The sequence below is a fragment of the Gymnodraco acuticeps genome, unplaced genomic scaffold (genome assembly GCF_902827175.1).
Source record: "Gymnodraco acuticeps unplaced genomic scaffold, fGymAcu1.1, whole genome shotgun sequence".
NCBI lineage: Eukaryota > Metazoa > Chordata > Actinopteri > Perciformes > Bathydraconidae > Gymnodraco > Gymnodraco acuticeps.
Window position 1 is genome coordinate 82,552 of NW_022991720.1, and position 21,919 is coordinate 104,470.

The 21,919-nt window shown below is 41.9% G+C and overlaps 2 protein-coding genes and 9 non-coding genes across 13 annotated transcripts in view; 1 reads left to right on the forward strand and 10 right to left on the reverse strand.

The window, feature by feature from the left end:
- Positions 1-21,919, reverse strand: part of LOC117534738 (nuclear receptor ROR-alpha A-like) — a 103,865-nt gene that overhangs the window by 19,683 nt on the left and 62,263 nt on the right. Inside the window, exon 1 of one of the 2 annotated variants that reach the window (XM_034198988.1) lies at positions 684-783. The exons of the other annotated variant lie outside the window; for it this stretch is intronic. Within the exon in view, the coding sequence (XP_034054879.1) occupies positions 684-711 (28 nt within the window). The 5' untranslated portion in view covers positions 712-783. Of the gene's footprint in view, positions 1-683; positions 784-21,919 lie in introns of those variants that run through there. 2 annotated transcript variants of the gene reach the window in all.
- On the reverse strand, positions 13,914-13,986 carry trnav-uac. The gene has a single exon. It is a non-coding gene; the product is annotated as a tRNA-Val (tRNA).
- Positions 15,464-15,536, reverse strand: trnav-uac. The gene has a single exon. It is a non-coding gene; the product is annotated as a tRNA-Val (tRNA).
- trnav-uac lies at positions 15,739-15,811 on the reverse strand. The gene has a single exon. It is a non-coding gene; the product is annotated as a tRNA-Val (tRNA).
- Positions 15,910-15,982, reverse strand: trnav-uac. Its single transcript has one exon. It is a non-coding gene; the product is annotated as a tRNA-Val (tRNA).
- On the reverse strand, positions 16,416-16,488 carry trnav-uac. Its single transcript has one exon. It is a non-coding gene; the product is annotated as a tRNA-Val (tRNA).
- trnav-uac lies at positions 16,690-16,762 on the reverse strand. Its single transcript has one exon. It is a non-coding gene; the product is annotated as a tRNA-Val (tRNA).
- Positions 17,538-17,610, reverse strand: trnav-uac. The gene has a single exon. It is a non-coding gene; the product is annotated as a tRNA-Val (tRNA).
- Positions 17,712-17,784, reverse strand: trnav-uac. The gene has a single exon. It is a non-coding gene; the product is annotated as a tRNA-Val (tRNA).
- trnav-uac lies at positions 18,216-18,288 on the reverse strand. Its single transcript has one exon. It is a non-coding gene; the product is annotated as a tRNA-Val (tRNA).
- On the forward strand, positions 18,498-21,214 carry LOC117534739. 2 transcript variants are annotated; one of them, XM_034198989.1, is made up of 7 exons: positions 18,498-18,745; positions 19,470-20,181; positions 20,263-20,334; positions 20,421-20,468; positions 20,608-20,630; positions 20,974-21,033; positions 21,136-21,206. In XM_034198989.1, exons 2-6 carry the CDS (start codon positions 19,476-19,478, stop codon positions 21,028-21,030), a joined length of 906 nt encoding a protein of 301 aa, XP_034054880.1. In that variant the 5' UTR covers positions 18,498-18,745; positions 19,470-19,475; the 3' UTR covers positions 21,031-21,033; positions 21,136-21,206. The 2 variants fall into 2 exon arrangements, with proteins under 2 accessions (XP_034054880.1, XP_034054881.1); XM_034198990.1 differs by lacking the exon at positions 18,498-18,745 and adding an exon at positions 18,807-19,070 and having other exon boundaries at positions 21,136-21,214.

Sequence of the window (21,919 nt, forward strand, 5' to 3'; positions counted from 1 at the left end):
CTCAGACATTATTTGAATATGTTTTTCTACCAGATTTCTCCAGACATTTATATTTTACATTTTCTTCCAAGTTTTTTCTGAATTTTTTAAAACATGTTTTCAGAAAATATTTTCATAGAGTTTTGAGACAGTTCTCTGACTTCATGTTTCTCTGACCTATTTCTTTCTTATTTTCAGATTTTTACAACTCTTTGCACTTTTTGTGTTCGATTTCTTACACATTCTTTTGACCTTTTTCACAAATATCATCACATGTTCTGTGTGATGCAGCGAGGGCTCAACGAGGATCCTGACCTGCAAATTCAGTTTCCTCAACCTCTCACATTTAACATCTTCCTCTTCCTCTTCCTCCTCTAAGGGTGACGGACAGATCCTGAAATACACGATCAGTTCAATTGTCCTGCTCCGGCTGCCTATTAAACACAGGAACTAAAACACCACCAAACACTCTCACACACACACACACACACACACACACACACACACACACACACACACACACACACACACACACACACACACACACACACACACACTGAAAGCGGACCGAGTGGAGCATCTGCTCTGACAAAAAACATCTATGACAGAACTTAAATGGAGAAAATAAAATAATAAATATATAAACACAAGTACATGAGTGTGTACTGAAACACACACATTAAAATAGATTTTTAAATTCTTACCTTTCATGGCAGAAATCACAAAATACATGTTTATAATCCAGACTGAGCCGTGTGTGTGTGTGTGTGTGTGTGTGTGTGTGTGTGTGTGTGCTCTGTTATCCTCGGCTGCTCTCTGCACCATGAGGATCCATGTGACTGTGTCATCACCACTAAACCCCGCCCCTCATTCTAGGACACGCCACATTATGACTGGCAGGGCTGTCGGCCAATCAGAAGAGAGCAGACATATCTGACGGTTTCTTTATTTTCATTTTTTTGGAAATATTTTTTGAAATAACACTTTTTCAATTTTTGGGGAAATATTTAGCTTATTTTTTCCAACATTATTTATATATTATTGGTGCATTCCTTTGGATTCATTAGAGGTGTTTTTGCATTTAAATATAACTATCTCTTGCACATGCAATGACTGAGAACCTTTTACTTTTCTTTTACATAATTCTCTGACATATTAAATCTTATTTTTTTAGTCTATTCTAAACATTTTACAGGTATTTTCACATATTTCCAGATAATGAAGCCGTACGATGAGCCGATTCAGGTCCAGGTTTGTTGGATTTCAAAGCAGCAAAGGAGCAGTTTTCCCAAAACACCAACACCAGTCACTGTGTAGCAGTTCAATCTCCCAGTTGAACCACACTGAACACACACCAACACACACACCAACACACACACCAACACACACACCAACACACACACACACACACACACACACACACACACACACACACACACAACACACACACACACACACACACACACACACACACACACACACACACACACACACACACACACAGCTGAGACAGAAACTGAACTTACAGGTGTGGGTTTTCTTCACAGCAGCTGACGGACCTGCAGGAAACACAAAGAGGTTCAGCAGCTGCTGCAGATCAGAGCTTTTCTTGGTCGTCACTCTGAGGTTGTTCAGGTTACACAAACATGAGGGTTTACATCTGATTGGAAAAAAGTATTGAGATTAAATATCCCAGGCCTCTAAACGCACTTAACTTACAACTCATGACTGCGCGAGGATGTTAGCTCTGATCTTGATGAAATGGCTGTTTTTTGCACAGATGTCATTATCTCATTTAAATGTGTAAATATCACTGAGCAGCAAGATGTCAGGTGCTTGGCATCATTGTGTTAACACGGTTTATTTTTAAACATTTGTGCAGAAGGAGAGGATCCAAAAGCAGAAGGAAAAGCTATTTTTTGTCTTATTTCTTTGGTTAATTGTAGTTTCTATTTAAATGTATTACATTGTTCTAATATCCTAACGTGCAACGACATCATTATATTATCTATTATTGTTTTGTATATTTATCCAAATGTATTATTTAATGATTAAATCTATTATTTTAGCCAACTTTGGCTTCCATCCACGAGGGGAGGGGGAGGGGCCTAAGGCCAAAATCTGTTCGAGCATATGTGTGTGTGTGTGTGTGTGTGTGTGTGTGTGTGTGTATGTGTTTGTGTGTGTGTCTATGTGTGTGTGTGTGTGTGTGTGTGTGTGTGTTTTGCTGCACAAACATACTGACAGCAGGGGAGAGGTGGAAGCTGTTACTGTAGCAAGTCGCACCTTAGTACAAGTGTGTGTGTGTGTGTGTGTGTGTGTGTGTGTGGTGTGTGTGTGTGTGTGTGTGTGTGTGTGTGTGTGTGTGTGTATGTGTGTTGTGTGTGTGTGTGTGTGTATGTGTTGTGTGTGGTGGTGTTGTGTGTGTGTGTGTGTGTGTGGTGTGTTGTGTGTGTGTGTGTGTGTGTGTGTGTGTGTGTGTGTGTGTGTGTGTGTGTGTGTGTGTGTGTGTGTGTGTAAAACATATTTTCTTCACAGTGTATTTAAATGCCAACCCATTACTGTACTTAAATTAAATATTAAAACTCCTATTTCATTGATTTTCAGTTTCTTTCAAAGTGTTCTGACTGAATTTCTGGAGCTTTTATTGTGAAATGCTGAACGGTGCATCATCACATATGCAACTTGTGAAAAGTTGACTTATTACTGAGATGTTTACCTGATTTAAAAAGGTTTATCCTCCTGGGACCCAGCCCATTGAAAATGTCCACTGTAGTGGACATGTTGTTAACATGCATCTCCTTTTACTCTTTTGAGCTACTCTATCCATCCCTGATGTAGAATACTGTACAGAGGACATCCTGGTCTTTCCAGTGATATGTCATTGGTTACAATTGCATGCTGGGAAGTTCCTCTTTCTTTTCATCCAAAATGGCTGGCATACGAAAAACAAAATTGTATAGAAGCAGGAGGAGAAGTCAAATATTGTTGAATAATTGTCATTTTTACCATGAAAATCATATATATTCTTGTTTATTAACATGTGAGGAACTATATAATTAGTTCTGAGAGCAATTAAATAATTCAAGTTTTCAAATAACAGCCCTTTTATAAATGTCCATTCTAGTGGACGTCACTTCATGGACTTTATGACTCAATATCGTTGCAGGAGACGGAACTGAAGCAGACATTTTCTGTACCAGATAGTTCAGGGAGATTCAGATTTTGAGCTCTCAGATGATGAGAGAGATGAGGCTTTCACACCTGGGATAGAAGAGAGTCAAGAAGAAGGGGGGGGGGGAGATGCAGGAGGCTCCATGAGCGCACAGATAGATACATAGAGACAGATAGGGACGAGCTGGAAAGACATGGCCCCCTGTGGGCCAAGAGTACCACGTATGTCTTATTGTTGTTTTTATTTGAAGTGAAACATGAAACATGAGAGTTGCCTCAGGAATGCAAGCTTTGTTTCTGTGAGCAGGTCAAATGGAGACCACATCCATAAGACTAGTCAAGATGACCCTACAGCCCGTGCTGACTGGAGTCAATGAGGTACTTTCAGTACATCGACTTCAAAGTCTTTGAAGATCTGGAAATATTCACCAAAAAACCAGCTAGTTTTGTATTGACCAAATAAACAGCAATGTTCGGATCAATTACTCATTCATGTTTTAAATAAAGGTGAATGTATTATTGTATTAATATCACTCTATAACCATAATACGTTACATAGTCCATCTGTTAATTTTGGCTGTCTTTTCAAACTAATATGGTCCCGACGTCCTCTACAGTCAAAAAGTCTAAATTGCAAGATGTTTTTTTAACCCTAAATAGGTAGGAAATCACAAGAAAAAGGAAATTGGAAGACACTTTTTTTTCCTCGGGTCCCATTATATTATCTATGTACTCACGCAGGGCCGTCCCTCCCTACAGGCCGATCACGCAGACTGCGTGGGGCCCCATCTTGTGGAGAGGGCCCCATCTTGCGGAGAGGGCCCCATCTTGTGGAGAGAGCCCCATCTTGTGGAGAGGGCCCCATCTTGTGGAGAGAGCCCCATCTTGCGGAGAGGGCCCCATCTTGTGGAGAGGGCCCCATCTTGTGGAGAGGGCCCCATCTTGCGGAGGGGAACTCATCTTGCGGAGGGGAACTCACCTTGCGGAGGGGAACTCACCTTGCGGAGGGGAACTCACCTTGCGGAGGGGAACTCACCTTGCGGAGGGGAACTCACCTTGCGGAGGGGAACTCAACTGAGCCGAAAATGCAGCACTCCTATGCGCTTATGCGGCGCAATTAGTGTGGCGCGGCAAAACAGAGGGCCTCATCAAATAACTTTGTGTGGGGCCTCATGTTGGCCAGGGACGGCCCTGTACTCACGGCACAACAACAACATGCTCTTAACTGAAAGTGATGACAGAGGTGTGTGTTGGTGTGTGTTGGTGTGTGTCGGTGTGTGTCGGTGTGTGTCGGTGTGTGTTGTGCTCAGACAGTCAATGTATTCTTCAACGGGAAAACACATTTTAAACATCTATTACATCAGACACGTTGTTTTTGTGTATTTCCTCTGCTGGCTTATTTCACATCGTATTTAATTTTTAAATTGTGATTTGGCCTCCAGCTGACTCTTCGGGGACAGACAGGACTAAACGTTTGTCCTTCCAGGAACTATTCTGATTTAAAAAGAGGAACAACCTTCAGAGTTTATTAAAACCTGAGCAAGGAGAGCCTCAGAATGGAGCCTCTTGTTTGCAGATGGAGACGAGATGAATGTCCCCCGAGGGCCACAGAGGACACGATGGGATGTCTCTGTTTCCAGGTGATATCAGGAGGGAACTTTCAGCAGGAAAGGAACATAGGAATAAGGGATGAGGAAAGCTGAGAAGAGGGTTCTTCATCCGTAAATGTTCCCACTGCAGGACGGATAGAGGTATTGAGATGGGGGAATATGTTGAGAATAAAGACAAACTTTTAGCATTTTAGTACGAATAAATAAATTGAGGGAGGAAAATGCGCTTTCTTTTTCATTTTGAATACAAAGTGGAAATGTGTCGTACATTTTGAGATGTGGACATATTAGGAACATTACAGTGATGATGTATAACAAGAATATAAAGTTTACATTTAAAAAAATAAAGTCAGAATGTCGTATTAAACTAAAAGATATTGAGAAAAAAGGGTAGTAAACTCAAAACGATGAAAATACATTTGGAAATGTAAAGATTTAGGAGGAAATGTTGAAAAATAAACATCAAACTTTTGAGAATAAATCTAACTACTAGCGTTAGCTCGTATGCTAAAGCTCAGTATCTTCATTTCAACTACAACAATATTTTATCTAAAATCATTTTTTCTCCCCGAAATGTCTTCAGCCAGACGCTTGTAATAATTGGTACAATGGTAAAAATGTAGTGATTGTTTTTAATTAAACACAAATGACACTCATGTTAGCTAAAACTATTTTTTATACGAGCCAGACGTGTAGTGAGAAACATTGAGTCAAATATGGGAATCATTATAATTATGGAACTTCTTTAATAAAATGAATATATATTTATTTAGTTTTCTACTAACTAGATATGGATAATGGTGCGTTTAGTCATTTAAATGTACATTGAAAGAGGAAAGGAGTATTTTGATTAAGTGTATGTCTCGTGATATAGGAGCAGTGGCGAGCCGTCAGCCCCCACTAGGCCCCCTCTGAGGGCCTAAGATATTCTACAAAATAATATTTAAAAAACATTAAAAAAAAATAGTTTTAGCAAAATAACTTTATTTAAGTTGTATTCAACATATAATTTCCAAAGAAATAAATCCTTCGAATCTGCCTGTTCAGTCTCTGTTTGAATGTGAAGGGTTAAATGAAAGAAGCTCGTCTGGCCCTCTCTACATTCACAGAGGGGCCAGCTATAGTAACTGAACAGAGAGTAATGTCAAATGACAGTACAATTGACCAATCATATCGTCCCTCTACACGGGTGGGTTTTATTATAGCGCACTTTATGACAAGTTCCGCCCGCTGTGAAGCTTTTCTTGTTTCCCTAGCAACAACAACTTCCTGTCAACAGCGTAAACTCGCCTTCAAAATAAAAGCATGCCAAATTACACTTAAGACATACAACTGCAACGAAAGTAACAAACACAATGCAATATCATTTTCAATTTCAAAGAACACAAATTGGGTTATTTACAGGTGTTGTTCTGTGTGGTAGAGGGTCGCTTTCATTGATGCGTTTTGCACCCCGGGCCGTTGTTTTGATTATTCCGCTGAAGTATACGCTGTGACGTAATAGGGGTTGGGGTCAGAGGGTCTAGGTATAAAAGTCACGGCTCGCCACTGTATAGGAGCAACGTCCTTCATGAATACCTGTAGCTTGTTTAGTAAAGCTCATTCAATGTATCACCAACTGTAAATGCTACTGATGCAAAATGCAATTTGTGAGGCTGTGCAGATGTTTGGAGATTAAGTAAACTAAAAGTATTCCCATTTTGTCATCCAATATATTGTGTTACTCAATAAAGAAATGCATGTGTGTTTACCCACTGCAGCTCAAAGGAATCTGACTCATTCCTGTGTGTTAGCATGCTAGCGTTTGCTAATTAGCAGCAAACATGATTTCAGCTACAGGTGATAAGATCTGCTCCTCTGAACCTGATGGTGTCAGATAAAAAGCTCTGCACCCCATCTGATCTACTTCCTGTTAGCTGAGCGCAGAAGAAGAAGAAGAAGAAGAAGAAGAAGAAGAAGATAGAAAATAGTTGATTTCATTGATCATCGAACGGTGACCCTGAACAGACTGCCGAACATGTAATAACCACCTGCCTTTATATAGACCACCCTCAGAAGCCAGCCTCTTCGACGTAGGACCAGAGATGCGGGCATGGCTACACGACACCGAGTTGGACCTCTGACGTTAGAAAGAAGAAGCTGACCTGGAAACAGTTTGATGTAATGAGGCTGCAGAGTCAGCAGAAAAACACGCTGTTGTTTATCTGAACCACACACACACACACACACACACACACACACACACACACACACACACACACACACACACACACACACACACACACACACACACACACACACACACACACACACACACACACACACACACACACGCACCTACGAGGCTCTATCATGGGAATCTGGGGCAGATTATCATATTCATCAGTTCTGCCCTTTTCAACTGCAGGAGGAGGGAAACCGAACACAGAGAAGTGAAGAAGACTTCAGGCCGACAGAGAGGAGAAGAAGTGAAGAAGACTTCCGGCCGACAGAGAGGAGAAGAAGTGAAGAAGACTTCAGGCCGACAGAGAGGAGAAGAAGTGAAGAAGACTTCCGGCTGACAGAGAGGAGAAGAAGTGAGGAAGACGAGATGTGAGGAAACACATCCTATATGAAGTAATAGAACCAGAAGGCGTTGTCTCTTGCAGTCATTGCGCAACGTCTTGTAGTCGTTGCCCGTCTCTTTGTTTGTTCGTCTAAGTTGTTGTGTGTCTCTGTGTGGGCTTTGTCTGTCTGTCAGTGGTTATTGTAAATGGTTGTGTGTCCTTATTGTGTGTCCTTATTGTGTGTCCTTATTGTGCTTCTCTTCTTGGTCATTGCTCGTCTCATCGTGGTAGTTGTTATCTCACTGTGGTTGTTGTAAGTCCATGTGCGTCTCTTTGTGGTCATTGTTAGTAGTTAGAGTCTCTTTGTGGTTGTTGTGTGTGTCATGCTGTAATAATAATGCATTTTATTTATATAGGCTCCTTTAAAGGCTCTCAAGGTGCAAATCTTTGTCGCTGTGTGTCTGATTGTGTTTGTTTTGCATCTCTTGTGGTCACTGTGCGTCACCTCTTGGTCGTGTCAGTGTTAGCTACTCTCTGTTTTCGTTGTCTCCTCATGGCATTTCTAAGTCATTGTCCGTCTCTGCGTGGTCATTTTGTGTTTGTCCGTTGTTGTCATAAGCATCGCAGCTCTTTGTGGTCGTTGTGTGTCTCTAAGCAGCTGATCTGTTTGTGGATGATTTGCAGCATCATGACATTAGCTTTGCACAAGTGGAAAGTTAGGATTTTGCAGATGTGTTTATGTCTTCATCAGAGTCTTCCTCCGTCTGCTTTATTATCACTGCAGATGTGAGTGTACTTCTCTCTAGTGTGGCTACACCATCTCCCCCCCACTCCCCCCCCCCCCTCTGTCAGTGTCTGCGTCTTTGTGACTTTTGAGAAGTTTGAAACAAAGATCATAGGGAGGCATCAGAGGGAGTCTGGTAAAACCATGAGTCTTTTGTAATGCTTTAAAACAAGGCTGCAGTCATTTAGAAAGACTCTGGGATTTAATTTCAATGGAAGCTTCACTCAGCAAATATGCAATGCTGTATGCCCTAAATCTCTTCTTACTTGAGATGTTTACATATTTAATGAGCATTGTTAGAGGGAGCTTGAGATCTGAAACTGTTATTGCTTCTCATGGTCTTTACAGATTCAGATCAAGGTTTTTTTCCAGCATCCGCAGTCCCCAACTCCACACATGCACTTTCCACATTGAAATGAATGGGAAGATGAATGGTTGCTGCAGTCTGACAGCAGACACGCACTGACACACTGACCCAGAACCTGCAGTCGCTGCTGAAATATTCACCGCTTCTCCGAGGAGATTCACTCCGAGGGACATTAAGAGTCTGCATACTGACGGCAAGGAAGCATGTCCAAAAACATACCTGACAGATTCACTTCGGAAATAAGTGCAGAAACATTTGATGGGCACTCAGATCAGAGTTTTAAGATATGTGTATATAAACTCATTTTTGTGGAGTTTTTATACTTTATTGATAAAAAAAATTGGAATACCTTTTTCCCAAGATATCTCTCAAACCATTGTATGATGTATTTATGTAAACGTCATCATTTATATTTGCTGAGGCCGATGAATGTCTAACTTTGTTGGTATTTGATCACAAATTAAAGGTAAATTCTCATTAAAAAATTTCCCCAAATGCAGTTTTTTTAGCAAATATGGATATGTGCAGTCTCGTGTGAATTTCCAGCCTTTTGAAGTTAAGTTTTCACAGGAATCAACTTGGTTAGGTTTAGGAAAAGACTGGCTTGATTTAAGTGTGGAAGCTACGTCATAAATAAGCAAATGATGGTTTCATACGGGACACGGACAATTGATTGTGGGAGAAGGTACGCCTTTATTAGACATGCATTCACCCCAATTTATGCCTACACCGTCCTTGTAGCTCTTTGTACTTCCTTGTTCCCAATTACGTTGAATATAAATGTATTTGTTTTGGATATAAACACAAATTAAAGTGCATTACCTACAAACAGTGCATGAGAATAGCCTGATTTGCCTAAACCTGGTAAACATCATAATGTTAGCACAGTCATTGCTAGCATGCTTACATTGCATACGGGAAACGAACAATTGATTGTGGATTAAGGTACGCCTTTTTTAGACCCTACACCGTCTTTCTAGTTCTTTGTACTTGTACCCAATTACGTTGAATTGAAATGTATTTGTGTTTGGGATATATACACAAATTAGAGTGAATTATCTTTAATAGGTTACAAACAGTGGATGAGAATAGCCGGAAACATAAACCTAAATCTGCTAAATATCTGACTTTAGCATTTAGCTTAAAGCCAACTGTTAGCATGACTATTTCCTGGAAGGACTCTCCTGATCTGGCCTCAGTTCCTTCTTTAATCTAATCAAACATTGAGCATGCACTCAGCCTCTCCTCCATAATTCATCCATGGAGCTGAGCAGCGACATAGGGAGACACATAAGAGACACATGAGGGACGAGAGGATGCTCTCTGCAGGGCTGGGGTTAGAAAGGAGGCGCTAACGAGGCGCAACAGAACGACGTGGTGACGGATCCCTCAGGGCGCTGATGGATGGAGGGACAAAACATTGGCTCACAACGAGTGTAGCCTCGAGGAAACTGAAGCAACGACAAGAGTCTCAAGCTGAGCTCCAGTTAATCCAAACACCATGCTTTTACTGCGTCTCCCAGCAGAGCCTCACTCCACACACACTCACTCGCACATACTCTCCACTCACTCCCCGCTCATGCATTTTTTAATCCGCTGTCTGCTTTTGTTATGCATCTTTGTGACTGTGCAAGGAGTTGGAAACAAATATCATAGCTGCAGAGGGAGTCTGGTACAACCATGTGTCTTTTTTTAATGCTTTTGAAAAGTGAATCTTCACTCTGCAAATATGCAATACTTTGTCCAAAGATCTCTTTTTACTGTTTTTTACATATTTAATAACCATTGTTAGAGGAAGCATGACATTTGGAACTTGTATTGTTTCTCATTGTCTTTACTGATTCAGAGCTAGGTTCAACACCATACATGCACTATCTACATTGATATTATATGGAAGATGAATGGTTTCTGCATGCCTGACTGCAGAGTATAAGATCAGACACTGGTTCCTTTTTGTCTTAACCAACAACAGAGAGGCTCCAGCAGGTACAACCTTAGCTTTCAAGAAAACTTCTCTCTGCAGCTTCAATGAGTCTGAAAGTGTTTTAAAGCTATGTAAGATATACAATTTAACAAAGATGGAGAGTCTCCTCAGAGTCTCAGCTACTGCATTTTATAATTGTTCAGAGCGAAGCGCTCCTCGTACCAATTACAGCGCATTAGCAGCCGCCGCCAAAGTCATTTTAGCGCCGCTCATCGGGGAGCTGAAAACAAGAAGATTTGATTTTTAAAACACATTTTATTTGCATTTGTTTTAAACATACACCCACCCTGCAAAAGAGTCGGAACATAACCTAATACATTACACAATCAAACAAATAAATAAACAGATTTTCATGACTACCAAATAAATATAATTTGAAAACCCCATTTGAAAGCGTTTTACCCATTTAAAAACATCCTCTTTTACACACTTTAAAAACAAAAACTACACCTATCCTTTAAAACTTCAATATGAGAGAGTCCTTCTCCCCCAGCGAGCACAGAACCTGCCCCACAGCCCACACATCCAGAAACCCCTGCAGATGATTGATCAGCGTGTAGTACGCATGCTCCACCCTCAGACGCGCTGCCACCAGCCCCCTCAGACAGAGCACTGCATCCGTCCATCCCACTCCAGCAACTTGGTTCTTCCTACTTTTCCAGATTGCTAATTTTGCATTAGCAAACAAGAAATTCATCAATAGTAGGGTTTCCTTCTTTTTCAGGATGTATTTGGGGCCATGGACAAAAAGTGGTATGGAGAAAACCTCCCCGAACCCTTCCACCCACCCCTGTAACATTTTTTTAAGACCAGCCAATCTGGGACAGGACACGACTAAATGCTCCAATGTTTCTGCCATAAAACAGAACGGACAGTGTATGTTAGAACTCTAACACCTGGTGCAATAGCCACTAACAAATACAGAGCTCATTGCACCGTGTATAATTCTCCATTGGATGTCAGCCATCCTTTTCTCAACCGGAGATTTATACAGGATCCGCCAGCTGCCCTGAGGGGAAGAGCCCAAGCCAAACACATCCGTCCACCTCGACTCTCTGACGCCTGCGAGCGAGCTGAGGTTTAACACCTTTACACAGCTAAGGTATAGCTTCTTTCCCATAGCAGGCGCTGAACTTTGCAGGTGTTAGAGTCCCCAGTGATAGCAGGAGACCATCCTCCTCTCTCCATTCCCCCACTGCAGGACCCACACTCAAGGCAGGAAAGACATACTCATGTCCCTTTCTCCACTGGTCAGCCAGATCTGCATCCAGAGCAAAAGTCCGGTGGGATGGCGACAGCGACTGCCACACCTCATCTACCAAGTTCTCCAGAACTCGGGTTGATCGAATGCCCGTCACCTCAGCCAGTTTGTCTGTGGAGACCCCCGTCAAATGGCCAAGTTTTACCACTCCCGCTTCAATGAACGCATTTTTTAGGGTGGCTGAAGAGAAAAGGGTTCCAGAAAAAAAACCAGTGTCAAACAGTGGCTCCTCAAACAGCCACATCCCAGGCCGGGGGTCGGGTGGTCTGGTAAAACTCAGAATCTTCCAGGCATTGATGACTGAGCAGTAAAAAGGTGTAAGTCCAGTTATCTTGTACGCAGGGGCCTTCAGCAGAAACAGGTGTTTATCAAAACCAAAGCCCCCTGCCCTCCAGAGCAACAGCCGGGCCATAGCCAGCCAGCAGGGAGAGGCACCATACAGCAGCCGCTGAGCTGCCTGCAGTCTAAAAGCAGCAGTCCTTGCAGTAATGTCCACGAGGCCCTGGCCCCCCTCCGCCACAGGCAGGTACAGGACCGATGCTGGCACCCAGTGATGCCCCGACCAGAAGAAATCCACGAGGAGCCGCTGCAGTTGTTTCATGAGGCCCGGCGGTGGGGTTAACACCTGGAGTCTGTGCCACAGAGACGAGGCAACCAGATTGTTGGCTACAAGAACTCTTCCCCTGTAGGACAGCTGGGGTAGCAGCCATTTCCATTTGGCTAATTTTGCATGCACCTTTCCCAGCAAACCCTCCCAGTTCTGTGCCACCATGTCCTCAGACCCCAACCACTCTCAGGACCTTTAAACCCTTGTTTCCCCAGCTAAGGTTACCAGGAAGACTGGGCCTACTTTCTAGACTCCACTGACCTACCAAAACTGCCTCACTCTTCTCCCAGTTAACTTTGGCTGAAGCAGCCTTCCTATACAAAGCTAAACTGTCCTGTAGCTCCTGGATATCTCGCTGACCCTGGACAAAAACACTGACATCATCAGCATAAGCTGATACAACCACCGGGGGGCCTGAGCTGACTCTGGCAGACACAGGCCCCTCAGCCGGTTTCTAATGGCGCGTTTCCACTGCAGCGGGGTAGCCCCGTTTAAGCGTCCCTAAGCGTCCTCGCTCTGGCCTCGGGCTGCCTCGCTGGCCGGCCCAGGCCGTGGCGCATTTCCATTACAGTTTAGGACCTGGGGTAGCAACGCAGTGTAGGCGGGGCGATCGGCTTTGTTTTTTTTCACATTTCGAGTTGTTCCGTCGAGCTCCCGCTGGATTTGATCATCCCCAATGAGATGTAGGAACGTCGTCACCTCCTCGGTCGACCACGGTGTGCTTTTCTTAGAAGTAGCCATTTTTGTAGCTCCTCCGTTTACAAAATGCTGGGGTTCATTGTTATTTAGTTCAAGCATTGTGAAAATATATGATACATTATGAAATGATATACCGTGGACTGTAGGCTACTTAATGTTACTCTGATCCGGTTACTTATGTTGTGGCAGATATGTGGTAAGTGTTCTTAACGCTAATGTTATAATAGTCAGATTGCTCTGAAGATGGAGGTGATATTCTATTCATGTTCACGTTCACACAGTCGGTGATTGTTGCCGGCCGTCTTTCCTGCGACGGTAGCTTTTCTGTATTTCCTTTCTCCTGTAATATGACTTGATCGCTTTAAACTCCACACACTGAGCTCTGATTGGTCAGCAGGCGGTGCTTTCACTGAGTTGAGCTCTTAGCCTGCAACCTAACCTGGTCCCGACCAGGTTAGCCGCTGAGCATAAGTTACCATGGAGATCTAGCCCGCTAAAAAGAGAACCAGCTTCGTAGGACCGGAAAGCCGGAGTTTTCCCTGAATTTAGCCGCTAAGAGAAAATCCTGCTTCGTAGTATACCCCCCAGGAGATTGAACCCAGAACCTTCTGTATGAAGCATGACATGATGACTACTACATTAATTGCATCATTCATGTCATTCTCTCAAATATGTTGGTGTGTTGGTCACAAAAGTCACAGTGGATGTACAGAGACTGATGTTAGGTTTCATTGTTATTTAGTTCAAGCATTGTTTTCAATCTAGTCAATGTTTATTTTGACATTTTCTCTATTTACAGTTGGTAATGATTAATTAGGAAAGACTTGTGATTTCCACTGGTTCTTGGAACAAACCCACACTTATTGACTCGACGATTGACCGGATGCTATAAGACCAAAGTCTGGTTCCACTGGGGATTGAACCCAGGACCTTCTGCGTGTAAAGCAGACGTGATAACCACTACACTATGGAACCCCTGTGAGAATGTAATTTAACTATTTGCAATATAAACATGGTTCTGAATATAGTTCAGGAGTTAAAAAGCCGCATTCAAAGTCTCAAAATAAATATTAGACATACAGTACTTCTGGGGCCTGTACTACTAAGCTGGTTCAACATAACTTGGATATGATTGAGTTAGCCGGTTGGCCTAATCCAAAACATACGCGCTCTCGCTAAACGGTACTACGACGCTGGTTATCAAGTGGATCGCTCAAGCCAGCCGTTTCCTATCTAGTTAGATGCGCGTTCACATGAGAGGAGTGGTATCTGGAGCATTCGACCAATCACAGACATGGAGAAGCGTACTGACAGCGCAGCGTCATACTTCCTGAATGAAAAGTGAACTTTAATACTAGTCAAAAATGAAGAAGTTAAACTTTAAACATCCATGACTTAAACACTTGATCCAGGATCAAAGCCACAGAGCTGCACCTGCAAGGTGAATACAGCTGGCAAAAGAAAAAGTGTTTGAATGCGTACATTAACAGGTTTATGATATCACTGCCCCGTCTAAAACATGATTTGACTTTAATTACATTTGTCTCGAGTGTTTCGTCAACTTACTGTGTTGCTTAAAATAATACTTCTGCATACAGTCTGTGACACTGTGAGTGTTGCACGGCCAGATACGGCTCAGCTGACTCAGATAAGAAAATATATGATACATTATGAAATGATATACCGTGGACTGTAGGCTACTTAATGTTACTCTGATCCGGTTACTTATGTTGTGGCAGATATGTGGTAAGTGTTCTTAACGCTAATGTTATAATAGTCAGATTGCTCTGAAGACGGAGGTGATATTCTATTAATGTTCACGTTCACACAGTCGGTGATTGTTGCCGGCCGTCTTTCCTGCGACGGTAGCTTTTCTGTATTTCCTTTCTCCTGTAATATGACTTGATCGCTTTAAACTCCGCACACTGAGCTCTGATTGGTCAGCAGGCAGTGCTTTCACTGAGTTGAGCTCTTAGCCTGCAACCTAACCTGGTCCCGACCAGGTTAGCCGCTGAGCATAAGTTACCATGGAGATCTAGCCTGCTAAAAAGAGAACCAGCTTCGTAGGACCGGAAAGCCGGAGTTTTCCCTGAATTTAGCCGCTAAGAGAAAATCCTGCTTCGTAGTATACCCCCCAGGAGATTGAACCCAGAACCTTCTGTGTGAAGCATGACATGATGACTACTACATTAATTGCATCATTCATCTCATTCTCTCAAATATGTTGGTGTGTTGGTCACATCAGTCACAGTGGATGTACAGAGAATGATGTTAGGTTTCATTGTTATTTAGTTCAAGCATTGTTTTCAATCTAGTCAATGTTTATTTTGACATTTTCTCTATTTACAGTTGGTAATGATTAATTAGGAAAGACTTGTGATTTCCACTGGTTCTTGGAACAAACCCACACTTATTGACTTGACGATTGACCGGATGGTATAAGACCAAAGGCTGGTTCTACTGGGGATTGAACCCAGGACCTTCTGCGTGTAAAGCAGACGTGATAACCACTACACTATGGAACCTCTGTCATGTAGACTTTTTAAGTTAATGTACATGTATCTGGATCTCACCAAAGTTTATTTTTTACTAACAATTGTAAGAGTTTGTGGGTTACATTGATGCAAGGTCAAGGTAAGGTTATGAACATGGTTTTCCATTTTTTAAAGGCGCAAACTTGATTAATTTGACCTGAAATAAGACCAAGGGAACAACAAGACAGACGTCAGATTCCACTGGGGATTGAACCCAGGACCTTCTGCGTGTAAAGCAGACGTGATAACCACTACACTATGGAACCTCTGTAATAATACATTTCCTAATCAAACCTTTAACACATGATAGAATATAAATGACTAGCATAGAATACTACCAGTGAGGTCAGGTGAGGATAAAGTTTGGTTCCTCTGGGGATTGAACCCAGGACCTTCTGCGTGTAAAGCAGACATGATAACTACTACACTATGAAACCCCTGTGAGAATGTAATTCAACTAATTGCAATATAAACATGGTTCTGAATATAGTTCAGGAGTTAAAAAGCCGCATTCACAGTCTCAAAAGAAATATTAGACATACAGTACTTCTGGGGATTTAACCCAGAACCTTCTGTGTGTGAAGCATGACATGATGACTACTACATTAATTGCATCATTCATGTCATTCTCTCAAATATGTTGGTGTGTTGGTCACATAAGTCACAGTGGATGTACAGAGACTGATGTTAGGTTTCATTGTTATTTAGTTCAAGCATTGTTTTCAATCTAGTCAATGTTTATTTTTTTACATTTTCTCTATTTACAGTTGGTAATGATTAATTAGGAAAGACTTGTGATTTCCACTGGTTCTTGGAACAAACCCACACTTATTGACTTGACGATTGACCGGATGCTATAAGACCAAAGTCTGGTTCCACTGGGGATTGAACCCAGGACCTTCTGCGTGTAAAGCAGACGTGATAACCACTACACTATGGAACCTCTGTCACGTAGACTTTTTAAGTTAATGTACATGTATCTGGATCTCACCGAAGTTTATTTTTTACTAACAATTGTAAGAGTTTGTGGGTTACATTGATGCAAGGTCAGGGTAAGGTTATGAATCTGGTTTTCCATTTTTTAAGGCGCAATCTTGATTCATTTTACCTGAATTAAGACCCAGGGAACAACAAGACAGACGTCAGGTTCCACTGGGGATTGAACCCAAGACCTTCTGCGTGTAAAGGAGACGTGATAACCACTACACTATGGAACCTCTGTAATAATACATTACCTAATCAAACCTTTAACACATGATAGAATATAAATGACTAGCATAAAATACTACTAGTGATGGCAGCCAATACAATAAAGCTTTGGTTCCACTGGAGATTGAACCCAGGACCTTCTGCGTGTAAAGCAGACTTGATGACTACTATATGGAACCTCTGTGACATTTAAATTGCTAATCAAATATCCAAGACATGGTAGAATATTTATGAAAAACTTTAAAAATAGTACCAGTGAGGTCAGGTGAGGATAAAGTTTGGTTCCTCTGGGGATTGAACCCAGGAACTTCTGCGTGTAAAGCAGACTTGATGACTACTACACTATGGAACCCCTGTGAGAATGTAATTCAACTAATTGCAATATAAACATGGTTCTGAATATAGTTCAGGAGTTAAAAAGCCGCATTCACAGTCTCAAAATAAATGTTAGATATGCAGTACTTCTGGGGATAGAACCCAGAACCTTCTGTGTGTGAAGTATGACATGATGACAATTACATTAATTGCATCATTCATGTCATTCACTCAAATATGTTGGTGTGTTGGTCACATAAGTCACAGTGGATGTACAGAGACTGATGTTAGCTTTCATTGTTATTTAGTTCAAGCATTGTTTTCAATCTAGTCAATGTTTATTTTGACATTTTCTCTATTTACAGTTGGTAATGATTAATTAGGAAATACTTTTGATTTCCACTGGTTCCTGGAACAAACCCACACTTATTGACTTGACGATTGACCGGATGCTATAAGACCAAAGTCTGGTTCCACTGGGGATTGAACCAAGGACCTTCTGCGTGTAAAGCAGACGTGATAACCACTACACTATGGAACCTCTGTAATAATACATTACCTAATCGAATCTTTAACACATGATAGAATATAAATGACTAGCATAAAATACTACTAGTGATGGCAGCCAATACAATAAAGCTTTGGTTCCACTGGGGATTGAACCCAGGACCTTCTGCGTGTAAAGCAGACGTGATGACTACTACACTATGGAACCCCTGTGAGAATGTAATTCAACTATTTGCAATATAAACATGGTTCTGAATATAGTTCAGGAGTTAAAAAGCCGCATTCACAGTCTCAAAATAAATATTAGACATGCAGTACTTCTGGGGATTGAACCCAGAACCTTCTGTGTGTGAAGCATGACATGATGACTACTACATTAATTGCATCATTCATGTCATTCTCTCAAATATGTTGGTGTTTTGGTCACATAAGTCACAGTGGATGTACAGAGACTGATGTTAGGTTTCATTGTTATTTAGTTCAAGCATTGTTTTCATTCTAGTCAATGTTTATTTTGACATTTTCTTTATTTACAGTTGGTAATGATTAATTAGGAAATACTTGTGATTTCCACTGGTTCTTGGAACAAACCCACACTTATTGACTTGACGATTGACCGGATGCTATAAGACCAAAGGCTGGTTCCACTGGGGATTGAACCCAGGACCTTCTGCGTGTAAAGCAGACGTGATAACCACTACACTATGGAACCTCTGTCACGTTTTTACTAACAATTGTAAGAGTTTGTGGGTTACATTGATGCAAGGTCAGGGTAAGGTTATGAACATGGTTTTCCATTTTTTTAAGGCGCAATCTTGATTCATTTTACCTGAAATAAGACCCAGGGAACAACAAGACAGACATCAGGTTCCACTGGGGATTGAACCCAGGACCTTTCGCGCGGGGACCGGGTATAGTAAGGACTAACTCTCTTAACTTTTACCATTCATTCTCTATGGTAGTTCTTACACTGTGACTGCAATATATTTCTGGCCACAAGTGATAAATTGGGGGCGCTGTTGCATTCTTTTGGTAGAAGTAAGGTGACCCCGTTTCCAGTGACAGAGTGAGAGAGACGGAGCAACAGCAGCAGCATCTTACAGATAGAGAGACGACATTAGCGACACAATTCGACTTCTAGTTCTAACATCACGTTAAACTTATCAAACGTAAGTGGGGCTTATTTTTCTACCACTGAATTAACACTTATGATATTGTTACACTGTTTTTGCAATAGTTGTTAGTTGTTAGTTTGTGTTTAACTCTGTGTGTTGTTAGCGCTGAAGTACTGTAACTTTTGTTAGCTAACGCTATCGTCATGTATTTACAGTAAATGTCAGCGTTAACAGCAGCTGATTTATTACTCATTACACATGGCAAAATAGCTGTCAAATGTGTTTTACAGGTGTATCTTGTTAACACTGATCCAAAATACTGCATAATTTGACTCTTTTCATTGCTGCAGCTCTACTTACTACGGTACATTTTAATCGGGTAAATACTACAGTATTCAGTCTTAAAACTTTTGTTTTGCTATCTTCTATTATACTTTTGTTATTATTTTATGGCTAAAGATGTTACCCATCTGCTTTTCAGTCTGTCTATTCATGTAATAGAAAAGTTGTTACCTAGTCATTACAAATCCCAATGAATGTAAACATGAAATAAAGTGAGTTCACTCACATTGACAGGGCAATACATAATCAATCTTCCTGCCCACCTGCCCCTCTGTTTGTTTGTTTGTCTGCCTGTCTGATCATGTAATATAACATGTGTTACCTATACAAATCCTGGTTAACGTGAATGAATGAAATGAATAACTCTGCTAATATAACATATGATGATTTGTGCACTTCTTAATATATATTTTGCATTGTGTTTTGCTGTGTGCAGGAGATAATGAAGAAAACCATATTCTTCCCAGGAAAGATGAGAGTGTCTTTCAGGAAGGGTCCATCTGGCCACCTGAGACAGGACCCTTCAGAGGAGGGTATGATAATTAAAAAAAATCCTTCCCTTCAGGACAAGTCTGCCGCTCAGAAGCATGAGCATGTGAGGACAAATGCTCTCACTGAGGTCCTTCAGAGGGGAGGGGATGTATCCGACCGACTCGAGGTGATGGGGGAGTACGTGCTACAGTTCGGAAAATATAAGGGGAAACTGTACAGGTGGCTCCTAGAGAATGACGTCGGCTACACCCTCTACTTGATGGACAAGGTGGACGAGGAGGAGAGAGGTGGGACCTTCAACCCCCAAGGGCCTAGCAAGGACAGCCTGCTGTCGTTTCTGGACTACGCCAGGAGCTTCCAGGAAATTGAGGATCTGAGGAAGTACCTGTGCTCCAGGAAGCCTGCCCCACCAGTGGCGTCAGAGGGGGAACATACTGTCGGCTTTGGAGCCAGAGCCAAAGACACCTGGAAGCAGATCTGGGATAGCAGGTCTGATGGTTATGCTGCCTTTGTTTTAGGAGTGAAGTGCATCACTAACAGCAAGATGTACAACCTTCAGCAGTATATCCTCAAGCAGCAGAGGGCTGAGTCCTGTCCACCACCGGCTGAAGGCTGCATTGCATCAGCTACCTCCACTCTGACATCCAGCACTCCAGGTCAGCTCACAGTAATATGCAAATACTGCTTTAAGGTGAACATGACATTGACATAATACATGTTATTGTTTAATCTCCTAGTGATGGAGGAGGACGAGGAGCTGGAGAGGGCGATGTTGAATCTGTCTCCTTCAAAACTCTACACTGAACGAAGTAGGTGGATCCAGTTAGATACACAGTGATTATATAAACTTACTGTACATGTTAAAACTTTGTTCATTGGTCCCCTGTGCTTATAGGGCCACCAGCAGCAGTCTCCAGAGCCCCGGCTGTGTCCACACCAACAGGTTTTTATCTAGCAGTGTGGAGGGTTAACTGTTTCCAACAGATTTTCCCTGACATTATTATTCTCAACTAGTTTGTTCTTTTGGCCGAGTTCTGGTCTGTTCTGATGCTTGTGTTATTCTGTTCTCCAACTAACTGAAGGAATTAACATGTCAGCAATGATGGTAAGTGTTTTTCCGTTTTTGCATGCTTTTTTTTAGACTGTCATACAAGGATTTGGCATTTTAAATATTGCAGTGGCTTAGAACACCTAGCTTCTTACCCTCTAAGATATCATGCCACACCTTTGAATGAAAGATGTGCTTGCTATATATGTATACTGTTTCTCTGCTTTACCTGTTTCCAAACACATATAGACATTATGTTTTTCTATTTCAAATAATTGGGATTCACAAGTTAATACAACAGGGTATTTTCATTCTGCTAAAGAGACGACAGGTAAAGACAGATTGTGAAGCTTGAAACAACTTAACACTTGAGGAAAGTGACACAGGATTGTTTCTACAGCCCACAGGACTTATCCAACTGCCACTGTGTCCAGACCCGATGGACCTGCTCCCCTGAAAGGTTATTGGGTTTTTATACTCCTCACTTGGATCCATCTTGAATCTTTTTCATACATATTATGTATATATACCCTCATGTTTGTTTCCGCCTTTCATCCTTCAGCCACAGTGAAGGCACCGCTGCCGGTCCCTCCTCAGCTGCTCGCCATTGCCCCAAAGCTCGGGATAGAAGAGCAGGTGCCAAATGTGTTGAGACAAAGTATGTGTTCTTCTTATACTACCAGTGTATCTCGCAGAAACTTACATTTCATTCTGACAAATCACATTGTCACGGTGTCATACAGTAGAGTGCTCACGTTTTAGGTAAAGTTAAGTAATGATATCATCGTCTCTGTTTTCATTTTTCACAACTTCTTAAATGCTGCTTCTTAATTTCGATAATGTGTATACGTCACTTGCCTGTTTGTATCTCATCCTCCCAGATTCATCCCCACATAATATAGCCCCTGTGGAAGCGCAGGGAGACACTGTCCTCGATGAAGGTATGAATATCGGTGACACTGTATTATAGCAGTCATTTATATAGAGCTTTATTCAATTTGATCTGATGTAACTGTGTGTTTTACTGTGTTTTACAGCTCTGACTTGCCCAGTGCCTCCTGTCCCCTTAGCAGCACCACACCAGCCTGCAGCCTCTGTTCCGGGCTATAGTGAGGATGTTGCCCACTGGAACTGCTCGCACCAGCAGCAGATTTGGATGAAGACTGAGTTGGAAACATTGGGTCTGTGGCCAGGTTCACGTCCAGTGAGACACCTAATGAACATGTTGTCCCTGTGGCGTTATCCGCCTCAGCCTGAGCTCATAGACTCAATCTCTGACCTGCCTTCACCCAAGTACTATCAGCTTCATCCATATTTTATTTGGAAGCCAGAGCACGCGATCATGG

What these genes read in the sequence shown, in the direction of transcription:
- LOC117534739 (XM_034198989.1), top strand. Translation starts at nt 19,476, where the DNA reads ATGAAGAAAACCATATTCTTCCCAGGAAAGATGAGAGTGTCTTTCAGG. An exon ending in GGCTGTGTCCACACCAACAG is followed by an intron (nt 20,469 to 20,607) that starts GTTTTTATCTAG and finishes AACTAACTGAAG; the next exon opens with GAATTAACATGTCAGCAATG. An exon ending in TTAACATGTCAGCAATGATG is followed by an intron (nt 20,631 to 20,973) that starts GTAAGTGTTTTT and finishes TTGTTTCTACAG; the next exon opens with CCCACAGGACTTATCCAACT.